The sequence below is a fragment of the Diadema antillarum genome, unplaced genomic scaffold (genome assembly GCF_040938485.1).
Source record: "Diadema antillarum isolate AM-2024a unplaced genomic scaffold, OU_Dant_1.0 seq00001282_RagTag, whole genome shotgun sequence".
Classification (NCBI taxonomy): domain Eukaryota; kingdom Metazoa; phylum Echinodermata; class Echinoidea; order Diadematoida; family Diadematidae; genus Diadema; species Diadema antillarum.
The window spans coordinates 260,265-274,962 of NW_027272062.1; the positions used below are offsets into that span (position 1 = coordinate 260,265).

General features: G+C 36.9%; 2 protein-coding genes across 2 annotated transcripts in view; one reads left to right on the top strand and one right to left on the bottom strand.

The window, feature by feature from the left end:
• LOC139745648 (calpain-5-like) overlaps positions 1–12,104 on the top strand; it is a 48,025-nt gene extending 35,921 nt beyond the window's left edge. The window contains exons 12-13 of the mRNA XM_071656046.1: positions 10,974–11,110; positions 11,799–12,104. Coding sequence (XP_071512147.1) covers positions 10,974–11,110; positions 11,799–11,981 — 320 coding nt within the window. The 3' untranslated portion in view covers positions 11,982–12,104. The remainder of the gene's footprint in view (positions 1–10,973; positions 11,111–11,798) is intronic.
• LOC139745646 (uncharacterized) lies at positions 3,895–7,792 on the bottom strand. The gene is made up of 6 exons (XM_071656045.1): positions 7,508–7,792; positions 6,366–6,434; positions 5,900–5,968; positions 5,444–5,512; positions 5,017–5,085; positions 3,895–4,135 (listed from the first exon to the last, which is right to left on the bottom strand). Exons 1-6 carry the CDS (start codon positions 7,790–7,792, stop codon positions 4,046–4,048), a joined length of 651 nt encoding a protein of 216 aa, XP_071512146.1. The 3' UTR covers positions 3,895–4,045.
• Positions 12,105–14,698: the final 2,594 nt, after the last annotated feature.

Sequence of the window (14,698 nt, forward strand, 5' to 3'; positions counted from 1 at the left end):
TCCATCAAACCTGAATATCATTGAAGACTTGCACTACAGCAAACATGAATATTATTGAAGACTTGCTCTCCAGCAAACCTGAATATAATTGAAGACTTACTCTCCAGCAAACCTGAAAATCATTGAAGACTCACTCTCCAGCAAACCTGGAAATCATTGAAGACTTGCTCTCCAGCAAAAAATCATTGAAGACTCACTCTCCAGCAAACCTGGAAATCATTGAAGACTTGCTCTCCAGCAAACCTGAATATCATTGAAGACTTACTCTCCAGCAAACCTGAATATCATTGAAGACTTGCTCTCTAACAAACCTGAAAATCATTGAAGACTTACTCTCCATCAAACGTGAATATCATTGAAGACTTGCTCTCCGGCAAACCTGAATACCATTGAAGACTTGCACTACAGCAAACTGAAGATCATGAAGAGCTATTCTACAGCATGCTCCACATAGCTCTCATTGTCTTCAACCTGTGAGCCAGCAGCATGTGCAGGAAGATCTCTGTAAAAGGAATGGTATACACGAGGAATAACCAGGGTGTCACAGAGGTTGATGAGATCTGACTTCTTTGCTGAGCTGATCTTCAACATGTCCTTGTACAACATCTCAAGTTTGGGTACCTTCATTCTGCGACAAGAGGCAGAAACCTTGAGTTCACTGAAGTCGTCGTCAAAGCTGTAGCGAAACTTGATGGTCAAGGGAGATGCCTTCTCATACCTCAAGTGTTTCAGTTTCATCCACTGCACTTTGTTCCCTTCCACATCTCTCTGTGTGTTCGGGAGGATTTCAGAGGCCAGTCCTTTCAGATCAAAGAACTCTTCATGGCTCATTTGTTTAACCTCATAGGGCTTCTTTTGGCGGGACATGGTGACAACTGTGGACCATTGATTTGGGTGATACACTGCCACTTTGCGTTTTGTACGCTCTATCGCACTATGAACTGAATCGCATTCCATTTGCGTATGCCCGCTCTCAAGATACTTCTGATCAATGACCTTGATGTGTGAAGTCCGAACAACATACATCAGAGCAGCCGAAACAAACTTGTTTCTGTTTTGCCCCCCACAGCAATCGCTGTAGAGGGTTACATGCGTTACTGTGTCTGGCAGAGCCTGGAGAAGATGAATAAGGCAGGAACCAACTTCACAAGACCCTCTGTTACCTTGAACCTCACTCCAGAGAAAACAAAGTACATCACTGTTTGCCTGGTTATAGAACGTAAGATTATATGATGATAATTTACGTTTGTAGTAGAGTACAGATGTAAAAGCAGATGGACAACTCAGGACCTGTTGCAAATCAAAGGTAAATGAAGCACTACTTTGACATGCCTGGGCCCTGGCTTTGTCCCGCTCTTTCTCGTCTCTCGCCCTCTGCTTGTTGTGCAAGTGCTGCTGGTGCTCTTCTTGCAGATCTTCTCTTTCCTCCAGGGTGGCATTGTCATACCTTGTGCAACTTTTGCACTCATCTTTCTTCGGAACAAAGAAACCCAGGTTAAACTCGTTGTTAAACACTTTTCGATAGATCTTACTTGATTGTGGGTTTGTTGATGATTCTTTGTACATATTGTACATTTTTGAGATACTCAGCTCTGTAGGAAGATACTGGCCGGAGCTGGAAGATCTGCAATAATGGGAATCAATGACCTTGAAACTCTTGATATGAGAGCGAATTTTATCTAATGCCTCTTCTGGGGTCTTGTTTTTAGGTGACTGTTTGCCCCTTTGGTCTTTTTTGGAGAAGGAAAGACCAGCTTTCTTTTTTAAGGTGTAGTACACCGTCTTAGCCTTGATGTCAAAGGTACTCAGGAAAAATTTCTGACATACTTTTTGCAGCCCATTGGTGGTAGGAAGGAAGTACTTATTGCGAGGGATTTTTCCACCTGTAACCTTTGTTGGCTTTACATGCTGACAGATAAAATTTCTTTGCCTCTCGTAAGAGCCACACTCCCAATAGCTGTTAAACAGCTCCTCCCTTACATCTACTGAGATCTTAGTACTACACTTAACTTTACAAGAAGCTCCGCATGGAGGGCCTACACAGCGTGCTTGGTGCTGTTTCCCATCTCTGGCCTTGTATGGGAGCCCATGGCTCCTTCGCTCTTTGCGCATGTGTTGCTTCCACCTGGTCGGATCTGCAGTCTTTTTTCTTGCTTTCCCATTCTGTGAAATAACAAACATATGAGAAATTTATTAATGATACAATATGCATGTGTGTGTGGTGGAGGGAGGGGGGAGGGGAAGTGATATAACCACCTAATTTTTTTTTTTATAATTACAAGCATAAATTACCATAATATTGTAATCTTACATTCTATACCCAGACAAACAGTGATGTCCTTTTTTTCTCTGGTTCAAGGTAACAGAGGGTCTTGTGAAGTTGGTTCCTGCCTTATTCATCTTCACCAGGCTCAGGAGACAGTAACATATGTAACCATCTATAGAGATTGCTTGGGGGGGGGGGGGGGGGGGAGAACAAAACCAAGTCTGCTTTCGGTTGCCTCCGTTGTATGTTGTCAGGTCTCACATGAGATTACAGGCCATAGGTTTCTTGGATACAGAGCAACAGAGCACCAAATGCGCAAGGTGGCTGGTTATCACCCAATTTAGCTGGGCATACATATCATGGTGTGCCCAAGTCATAACGTGAGGCCAAACAAATGAGCCATAATGAACTCTTTGATCTGAAGCCTGGGGACATCATTTAAGTTTGGAAGTCAGTATAGTTTTACCTATCAAGGAGGAATAACTGCATATGATGTGTCACGCAGGGGGGGGGGGGGGGGGGGGGGGGGAGCAAATCAGAGTGTGATCAGTTTGTCACGGACAATCTGAAAATTTTCAAAGTTTGAAGGTCTGTCATAAAGAAAGGATGATATGTGATGAATTGGTTTATGTTTTATTGTAAAGGGTTCCACTAAGTTTATTGGCAGTATCCCGAATTTGGTTACCATGGTAATCAATCTGCATGATAATCCATGAAATGTGCAAAATCACGGACAGACCAGATAGAAATCTGGTGCTTTCTATTACTCTTTTGCGATCTTTACCTTAAGAGCTTTGATTTGCCCAAAACTTTTAATTGCAGATGTTAACCAGATATCTGTAAGATCCTATGACCTACGTTTAGTCAAATGCCTGAACAGAATGAACAAACTTTACCTCAGAGAGTCTTGGAATGTCCTCACCAACATGAGTACTTGACAGGCCGCATACCGGTATTGGTTGCATTAAAAATACATAGTAAGGATTGTTAACCAGTTGAGTGTCAATCAATCAAATGGTATACACTGTACAATTGACACAAACATAAACTTAGAATTCAAAACTTCATTCAGGTACAGCAAAACTTTTAAAGCCATAATTTAACATTTTCCACATTTAAGAAATTGGAGCTGCATGGTCCTACATGCTATCAGAATGTGTAATGGGGTGTAAAATGAATCTGTGAAAAAAATTATGCTTCCTTGTTTTCATTTAGTGCTTCAAAAAAGTGAACACCTAAAATATCACCTCCATAGATTACTGTGTTGGCTTATTTGGTGGGAGATGCTTACATAATAAAAGAAAATGTGAAAGGAAAGGGTTTGGAAACTCAGTGTGAGATTCAAGACTGTTCAATTCCCTTTTTTATAGTAGGCCTAGGGGGTGCATCTCTGGTCTGATAGACTATGTAACAAAACAGTTTTATGCATATTTATATATTTTTGCATTTACATTTTGTCACAAATTTGGCCAGAGTAGAATTTTCAATGTGACTTTGTCACTGAAGCAAGACAAACTATGACCACATGACCAGAACAGTATTCTGGCACCTCAAGGCCAATATAATGTAAACATGCCAGCACTAAGCCTCATACAAAGAATCTTTAAAACAGCAAACAATGTCTACTGGCTGTTTCACGGATATTTTTCAAACTTTACTAGCCTGATGCCTTGTAAATATCACAAGGTAACAGACGTTTCAATGTTCTTGGTTAATTACGACATTGAGGTGTATATTGGAAATATTTGCAAGTGAGATCTCTCGTCTTTAAATCATAAATTACAAGTACACGGTATTTACCTCAGACTGGAGTGTCTTTTCTTGACTTGGATCTAAAGAATTCCCATCATTTTCAGTAGATGCAGGTGCCTATTATGGAAAAGAATTTATGTACATGGACATCAAATTAAAATACAGCTATTCAAATCTAATAATTTAGCAATCTGGTGGGCATTTCATCCAGTGTTTTTGTCAGTGATTTCACTTATTAATGTGCTCTTAGCCAATCAGATGCAAGGATTTCAGTAGCTTATAACAACTGTCGGTGACGAGCAAGTTTCATGATATGCTCCCCTGGTAGATGAATATTTTTTTCATTCACTAAAGATCAACGTTACAAGGCAAAGTACTTCTGACATTTGATTAAACACTCAATCACAAGGCCTGATGCAAAGACTATAGATTAGCACACCGGCCCGTATTCTCGAAGGAAAACCGTGGTTTAAACCATGGTTTATGCAAATTTCATGGTACACCGGAGCACCACTGCTATAACACGCTCTGGTGCGTACACTAAGGTCCAATCATCCCGATGATAAGCGCATGTGTTGGCAAAGGGCGCGAAGTTCACGCTTGTTGCCATGGTTTAGACCACGGTTTATGTAAATTCATTATGCGTCAATTTACATAAACCGTGGTCTAAACCATGGCAACAAGGGTGGAATTTGCGTCCTTTGCCAACACATGAGCGCTAATCATCGGGATGATTGAACCTAAATGTACGCGCCAGAGTGTGTTATAGCAGTGGCGCTCCGGTATACCATGAAATTTGCATAAATCGTGGTTTAAACCACGGTTTTCCTTCGAGAATACGGGCCACCATGTCTAATGGCTGTTTAATAGATATATTTGTTAAATATCTAGTCCAATCTCTTATGAACCTACATTTTAATGTTCCTGGTTAATGACATTGAGGTGGATATTTGCAACTTTGATCTCCTGCTTTTAAATCATAAATAACAACTATTTACCTCAGAGTGGAGAGTCTTTTCTGGACTTGGTTTTGAAGAATCCTGATCATTTGCAGTTGATGACGATGCCTATTATGGAAAGAAGGTAACTGATAAATTATATCGAAATGACAACAAAACTACTCAAAACTAATCATTTGGAAATATGGTAAATTACATTTTTTTGTCATTCACTGTCTTAATCTTGTGTTGAAGATCAAAAATCATAAGGTGATTATTTCTGACATTTGATGTAAACACTCCAGCACTAGGTTTGGTACAAAGACTTAATAGTACAGCGAACATTTGGATATGGATATTTAAATTCCAAATCTACCAAAACCTATACCTTATAAATTTCACGATTGCAACTTACATTTTAATGTTTTTGGTTGATTATGGCATTGAGGTGAATCTCCTGCCTTTACAATAAATAATAAGCATTTACCTCAGACTGTAGAGTCTTTTCTTGACTTGGTTTTGAAGAACTCTGATCATTTGCAGCTGATGAAGGTGCCTACAAGTATTATGGAAAGGAAATACATCTAGAAAAGATATCAAAATGACAACAAAGCTACTCAAAACTAATAATTCAGAAATCTGGTGAATAACCTTTTTTTTTTGTTTCATTCAGTGTTGCAAACTTGTGTTAAAGATCAACGACATAAGGTAGATTACTTTTGACATTCGATGTAAACACAACAGCAGTAGGCCTGATACAAAGGCTTTATAGTATAGTACAGTGAACAATGTCTAACAGCTGTTCTATGGATATTTCTCAAAACCTACTATTACTGTACCTAAACCTTGTAAATTTCACAAATGCAACCTAAATTTTATTATTTTTGGATAATCATGGCATTGAGGTGGATTTCTGCCTTTATAACAAATAACAAGTATTTACCCTAGACTGGAGAGTCTTTTCTTGACTTGGTTTTGAAGAATTCTGATCATTTGCAGTTGATGACGGTGCCTGTTCAGGGAAGAATGCATGTGAAAAAGATCTAAAATTGACAATACAGCTAATCAAATATAATAATTCAGAAATCTTGTGAATCACTTTTTTTCTTCATTTGCTGTTGTAAGTGTTACAGATACATTATACGGCAGATTACTTCTGACATTCGATGGGGTATCTAAGAGGATATTAAAATGTAACATTCAATGTAAACACTCAACCATTAGGCCTGATAAATAGTTTAATAGTATATCAAAGAATATCCAATGGTTGTTTTATGAGTATTTTGTTGTTGTTGTTGTTGAAATATTCTAGTCCATTGCTTTGCAAATCTTACAAATGCTACTCACATTTAAACGTTCTTGGTTAATTGTGACTGCCATTTAATACATCATGAATTACAAGCATTTACCTCAGACTGGAGTGCATTTTCTTTACTTGATTCTGAAGAATTCCCATCATTTCTGGTTGATGAAGGTACCTATGCATGTGAGGTAGAAAGAAAAAACATAATTTAGAAAAGATATAAAAATGACAATAGAGCTTAATAAATCTAATGATTAAGAATTCTGGTCAATTCCTTTTTTTCCATTCACAGTTTTAAGTGTAAAAAATTAGTATTCTAAGGCAGATTACTTCTGACATTTGATGGGCTAAGTAAGAGAGCAATAAAATGTAACTGGAAATTGCAGATGTTTCCTAACACAACATAATTTCATAATGAGAAATCAAGTACACAAACACAACTGGATCTAAAAACAAATTCCATTATTTAACTTTATGTAGTAACATGTTTTAAATCATAATTATTGAATTTTAATAGTAGTAGCCCATTTCAAGTGACTGCAAATATACACAAGAAATTCTTCAGATAACTGCTGATCTTAGAACAATGCTTTAAAAAGAATTTTCAGCCACCAGTATTTTACAGATCAAGAAGCTGCAAAAAAAAAAGGATTTTCTTTTGTTTTTCTTTACTCTGAATTTGATGTGACATCATGACAAAATTCTAATTAACCTTTATTTCTTATAAGTGATTTAGTGATATCCTTATTACCAGCTTACATCATTTGTATGACAGTTCTCTATCAGTATTTCTTTCACAATACTGCAAAGTTCCAATAAAGTCATGATAATGATGGAATCCTGTACCTTTAAATCATGAATTACACAAATCATGAATTACACACAAACCCAGAATGAAGTGCTTGAGTGGCCATTTATTAGCTAATTGCATCTGCTGTAGACTACCAAGAAGTTGTTGGCCTACATGTAGTTGGTAGAAGTGCTAATTATGGAAATACATGAATAAAACAAATCAAAACAGTGATGAGGCAATGGATCAATCCCTCCCAATGCCATTCTTCCAAATTTTGAAGAGTTATCATAACTACTGTATACAAGATATTACATTTTGATGCCTATTTTGTGAGTATGCCAATTTTGTCAGCCAATTGTGATAAGATATGTGTACTTCAGTTACCATAACTTGCTCACCACTGTACTCACGGTTTTTAAAAAAATATATTAATTTTATGTTTGAATTGAACTTACTTGTGCAGAAAATCTGGCAAGCGGAATGTTATCATCTTCTTCCTCTGAACTCTCTGAATCCACCATCATACTTTCCTCTTCTTCTCCTTCATCCTTTTCCTCTGGAACACGGAGGACTGTGCCTTCCCATATTTCAGTTTTTTTTTTTTTACTAGTCTTCCACTCCATGATAATTGTGGATCCTGGGTGCGGCGGTCCATCGGGGCAAATGATGTCCTTCACTGCAACTGTATTTTCTTTGCCATCTCTTTTCCACTGCACAAGGATGAGATCTTCTGGGTCCATTGATCTATCATTAACAAAATAAAAACAAAAGGAATCTTTACTCTTAATCAATATGAATCTTTCTCTACTTTCCCATCTTTCTTTGAATACTTAATTAATCAATTTATAGATCTAAAGAGTTTTATGAAATATTTTATCATTTATATGGACATAAAATTATTGCATACAATAGTTCATAAAACTCTTTAGATCTAATGTACATGTAGTATTAAAAAATAGCTGGGACCTTAGAGAAAGACTGTGATCCTATATAGAGCAACATTGGCATATGAGGCAATTAATAATCATTATTCATCATTAACTACTTAAGACTTCTAAGTAAAGGTCAATTTAATTCACCAGAAGTTAATGGTACTATGTCTGGTCTATCAGCCAAAGCCTATTTTGAAAGTGTTTTATATTTGTGGAGCCCAAGAACTTGAAGCTCAATTTACCATACCAGACAATGACATTCATCTGTAAACTTTGATATAGACTTAGAAATTTCAATTTAAAAATTAAATATGAGTCAAAAGCGTTGATAATTTTTTTTTTCATTTAAAATGCCGGAAGTTGACGACAAGGGCTGAAGAGCACATTTGAATTTTAATCCGATCAAATACAAGTGTAGTCTGAACGAATTGTAAGATCTTGAATTTGAAAATATGGCCATGGGCCATCTTCGATCGATTCATTGCATTTAATCCTACTTATTAAGCCTGAGAAATGTTTCCACGTTTTAAATTTCTATTTTCATTTCAGTCAGAGCAGTCAACTAGAAATTTTAATCTAATTAAATGAAGGCATAAATCGGCATTTAAAGATTATTAGATAAACTGTAACAGTACTAGACTGGACAGTCACTAAATCATTATAAAGATCTGGAGCATTTTTTTAACTTTAATTTGTTTTTGTTTCTTTGTATTTCTTATCCATCGAGTATTATTGTGGACATAAAATTGATCGAGATCTTATGATTATCCAACTTAATTAGATCTAAGCCTAAGTGCGTTTAATACGCCTGCAGAGTTTGGGTAAGCGCAGTTGAAATATTTTTATTTCTAGAGTAAACCGATTTTAAACCTAAAGTTAGACCTTGGCATGTTGTTTGTTTGACGTTGATCAAGACTTCAGAGAATGAAGGACTCACTTTAGTTTAGACATCTATCAGATAGATCGACGGCAAGCAACTGCAACTCCTAATCCACACTAGTCCAGACAGTACGCGCACTTACGTCCAGTACTTACGCGAGTAATGTCAGATCCAAGAGTAATGCCTAAGACTAAGTCACAGATCCACTGCGGGGCCCATACGGCGAGTAGAAATGCCAAACGGACATTTTGATCAGTGGCCGACCAGTCCAATGTTTTGTTCGGCTACGGAGATATATTCGCCGTTATTTGTTGACAGGTGACTGATTACCACAAGAAGTCGAAATCCAAGTGATTCACAAATTCGTACAGGGCCCGGCGGATATAACTAAGACTTAGGCTTACGACTAGAAGTGAGTCTTAAAGTTAGGCTAATCAAAATCAGACTTCGATTTCGTCACACCTACTACTGTATGTGTTCAGTTATAACAAGCTATATACTGACCACATACATGCAACCCATAGAAAAACTGTAGGACCAAACTTGCATCTTGACAGCTGAAATGTGCATCTAAAATAATTTCTCATTTTATTAAACTATTTTTGTAATCAAAACTAATATTTGAATGATACAAGTACTAAATCTCTGTTTGGTAACAGTTTTGTGACCTTGTACTCAAAAATGTAAAATTAAAAAATAAAAATGTTTACATTAAAAAAAAAATTGTGACAAAAATCTCTCGTGTCATACACTTTGTACATGTACAGTGTTTCACAGCATTGATATTGCACTGTGGGTGTGTGTGGATTTCGTATTCTATTGACTTTTGTATTTCTATCGACTATTGGAATGTTTTTCTTTATCAAATCGTGAATCTTGAGGACAGGCATATCCCTAGTACTATAAGTCTAGAATCTAGCAGAAGTAGCAGCTGTGATTTCGCGTTCAGAATTAGAAGTTAACCTGTTCAATTTCCATCACCCTTTATAAAACTTAAAAGTTTATTATTTACACAACACGTTGCACTGCACTACACAAAATATTGCGTTTGGGACTAAGCGTAGTTCGCAGTGATCGAAATACCGTGTAAATTATGTTTTGTAGAGAAAACTTGCGATCAAAGTGGCATTATTTATTACTTATTACAGAGACTCGTGCAAATTTGGGAAAGAGATATCTAGACCGACTGACACAAATTGTTTAATTCCTTCTTGAGTAACTTTTATCGGTAAACTTACCAGTTCTTTCTCAACACAGCAGACTAAAACTGTTGCCAATACTCGCATTCATGCCGTTTTGCAGGGAAACGTCTGCGATTATCGTTGACCGGGAAAACGGCGCGTATGCATTCGTTCCCTTTTACCGGGAAGACTTTTCGGCTTTGGGAGCTCGTTTCCTTCTACAATTCATTGATTACGTCATAATGACGTTCATTTTGAGATTTTGAGTAACATCTCATAAAACTTCTTTACATTCCCTATCATTTTCTGTTAAAATTTAAAAATTGAATATTTTGATGAAATTCGGTGCTCGTTCCCTTCTTCCGGGCAAGCGACGATATGTTTATGATATTATACAAGGAAAGGGTGGGGGAAGTGAATGCAGTAAGTGCATCAAGTAGATATTTCATATACATACATGTAATACATACAGAGTTGTACGTAGAATGTAATGTAATATTTCTGGATAAATGAATAGGTATGAATAATAGGTTGGTAGGTAGAAAGATTGACCAATTGATAGCTAGATGTTGAGGAAATAAATGATTACAATTGAAAAAAATGATGTGCTGTATTGCTAGTAATCCGTTAGAAGTTCTTTGTTCTGTTTTGTGTAAGTGTATGATAGATAAATTACATTTACATGGAATTTGTAATAAAGCTCTGAAATCCATATAAATTATTACCTCCAGATCAGTGCACAAAATAGATTCTGACAGAATTGCAAAAAAGAAACCAAGTTTTACTCATGTTTATTGCAGGCAATGATGTGTCAAATTGGACTTCCTAGTTGTAGTAATAATATTGTTGGTTCAAGCAATACAAACACAAAAAAGACAAGAGATATGAGATTGAATTCTGGTGTCATTGGTACCTGTCTTCCATGCAGGAGCGGACCCTTATGTGTATATCAAATGTGAGGGGAAGACGGCCAAATCACGCGTACAGGAGAACACTCTCAACCCAGAGTTCAAATACAACGCCATCTTCTACCGGCGAAAAGCACAGCAGCCCATCGTCATTGAGGTGAGTGGTCTGTTTTGGCACTTGTCCCCTCTTTTCATACACTTTACTGCAGATTTTTGGTTAGGTTGCCATAGCAATGGGAACAGGGTCAGTGCGTTCAAATATAAAAAAAATAAAAATGAAAATAATCATAATGAATGACAAATCAGCATCACATACCTCTCTTATTCTTGAACAGATTCTAGCTGCATAAAAGGGATGGTATAGTTTTGGCTGAGATGGGGATTCAGGTTTAAACAGTTTGCAAAATAATTAGTAACCACTTTGGAAAAATTAAAAAGCATACAATTCAAGGAGGAATTAAAAGTTTATTTGAAGAAAGTAGGTTTTAAAATGTCTGAGATGTCCTCGAACAAAGTAAAAAACAAAGTGGTCCTAGTAAAAGGTGGGACCCACAAATTCAAAAAGGTGAATGTAACTGTTGGGGTATAGCATCTAATCAACTGTATACGTAACTGTGTTGAAACAATAACAACTGCTGTTTGTGAGAGGACAGAAGCACTCTGACACTCAATCAGTGCTGAGCGGTAGGTAACATGATCACAGTAGCAGTCTTGTAGCGTCTGGTCAGTAGTGATCCCTACACTTTCAGGGGCATTGCACTCCTGGTTGTGACTGTACGATGACCGAATTTAGGAAAGTGATCACTTATAGCAGATGCCTTCCCTTCGTCCATCTCTGCTTGTAGGTGTGGAACCATAACGTTGTCAAGGACACCTTTATGGGCCAGGCCATCTTCATGGCTCAGAACAAGGGACAGCCCGAGAACAACGTGGCCGTCCTCAAGAAGAGAGGCCGCGACTCGGAGGATGCCGCAGGAGGCAACATCTCTGTTGTCATAACAACCACAGATGACCTGAGAGCTCTGTAGGGTGTATCCTAAGCTTTCAGAGGAGAAAATTCCGGAAGCACGAAGAGGACTGTTTCGGCCAAATAGTTTTCTCATGATGAAGAGTAAAGATTCAGGAATCAGAATACTTGCCTTGGTAAAGAGAGAGAAGGATGGATCGACACAATATGAGTGATTTTGATAGATATTTTGTGCATTCAAAGGTTTTTGTCATCTGCAGTAAAACTTGGATTTTGTGGCAATTGAAAAAAAAAGGCAAAACGAAATAGATATCTGTCAATCGTGAGCAAATACTTTTAAACTGCTAACCCTTGCAAAAGATGCATATGTTGTATGTTTCATCTAAGTCTCGATAATGGTTTGTGAAAGTTGATATTGAGGGATTTGCCAACAGGGACCAACAAGCGGCCGTTTTGAAATAAATCAGGTTTTTGTAGTCATCATCCAGTGCAAGTGTCACACGGCTCAATGTAATTCAAGTAACGTGTTGTGAAAACCATATCATAAAACATGATGACATTGAACTGAATGCCTCTTTGATAATGAGTGTCATGTAAATGTAGGCACCATGATGCATCTTAATTCTTACATGTTGTAAAAATGACCAAACTACAAAATGACCAAATGCCTTGATTTTTTTTTTTTTTTTAATGCGGGAAATGAAGTGGGAGCCAGTAAAAAAAAAGTCACTATCTTTGTGCTTTGTAGTAAAATGCATGTTTTGTTAATTTCTATTTTCCTCGACTTGCAAAATATGATATTTGATGTGTAGGCTTTGTAAATGCGTTAAATGTATTTATTTAATGCATTTACAATGTATTGTGCGGGTCACGGTTGAATGAAAACAAACATTTTTTGGTTCTTTCCATTTCGTATTCTCTCTTCTTAGTGGGTAGGAATTTGATTAGATTACTCAATTCATCATCATTTTCTTATTTTTATCACCTGAAATATATATATATACCGGGTGTCCCGAAAAAAGCGGAACGGTGGATTTTCAGTACCTTGCGGTCTAAAAGTTATATATTTTTGACATCATTAGAAAGAGCATTTTCCGCAGAAGACTATGATACCAAAATCGTTAAATTTGGTTAAGTACTCTTCATTCTACACCAATTTCTGAAAATGCAGTCATTGTCAAATTTCGCCGGATGTTTGCGACTTATGAGATAATAATTTGAGTGCGACTCGCGATCCATACGGTGAATATTGTGTAAGCTCGGTGATCCATGTCAACAAAAGATACAGCTTTCACATTGGGCACGGGCCAGGACAAAAACAGTGTGTGTGTGTGTGTGCGCGCTCCCAATATGAAAGCGTTATCTTTTGTTGACATGGATCAACGAGCTTACACAATTTACCGTATGGAACGCGTGTCGCACCCAAATTATTATCTCATAAGTCGCCAAAAATTGAAAATGACTGCATTTACAAAAATTGGCGTGGAATAAAAAGTACTGAACCAAATTTAATGATTTTGGTATCATGGTCTTTTGCGGAAGATGCTCTTTTTGATGATGTCAGAAAATATATCACTTTTAGAACGCAAGGTACTGAAAATCCACCGTTCCGCTTTTTTTGGGACACCCGGTATATATATATTTCACATTGTGCATACTCTTCATTCCAGAGAACTGCTTACTTCCTTTCTCTCTCTCTCTCTCTCTCTCTCTTTCTCTCTCTCTTTCCCTTTGTGCAGCTAAATATATTTTTGTCTGTGAAATAATAAACTTAAACATTTATGCTTTTACAGTAGTTCTTTTCAGAATTTACTGTATATACAGTAGTAGATATTTGCCAAGGAAACCTCATGGTACAATGTAGATGTATATTTTAGTTGAGCCATGTGCTAGCTGTACTGAAAAAAATTCTGTTATGGAAGCTTCTTTTACAGAATTAATTTGAGAGAAAGTGGATTATTATCATGACTGTGAGCACAGGTATAATTCAGATCCTGCTATCGTGTAGAATTTTAGGTCTTGGCATTTGATTTTATTTATTAAAAAGCAAGAGCGTTCTCCAAATATGATCATAAAAAGAAAAGCTTCATGCAGTGTGCCTGTTCATTGGTGGGGGAAATGTAGGTGCACTGGATATACAAATCAATGTTGATTTGGGCTTCGTACTTTGCATATTAATATTGGGTCAAACCTTTTTTTACAGCCTGCACATTCATAGGGTGTGGTTTTAGAACTATATATGTAAGTGAGATTAATATGATTGATATTCATATAAATAGATATCTGTGCATTTACATGTAATTACAGTTCTAGAGTGTAGTGTCCCCACATTCTATAAAGATTGATATGAGTTTTGATTTGTCTCGGAAGCGAGAGAGTAGTCTCAGTGTCACTTCAACTGGATTTCCATGAATATCACTTGAACAGTTTCACAAGTCACTCTCACAGCTGCTTCCTCAGCTCTACTGAGTAATCGCCACCGTTGTTTGGAAGGAAGGTGTGGTGGGCCTCTCTCGTTGGAATAGATTGCAAAGGAGTTTCTAGATGACCTGTTTTCTTTCCTGTGTTCTTTTCTTTCTTTCTTTTTGAGGGATAATATTTATGATTATTTTGTTGACAAGATCGAAGACTGTTCTCGCGGTAGATGTATGTATATCTAAACTTCTATAAACATGTAGATATAGAGTAATAGTTGTACATTACTCTTTTTATAATAGGTGATTTATATGCAATTATAGTGTACATATTATTTCATAGCTATAACTGACTGTGCATGAA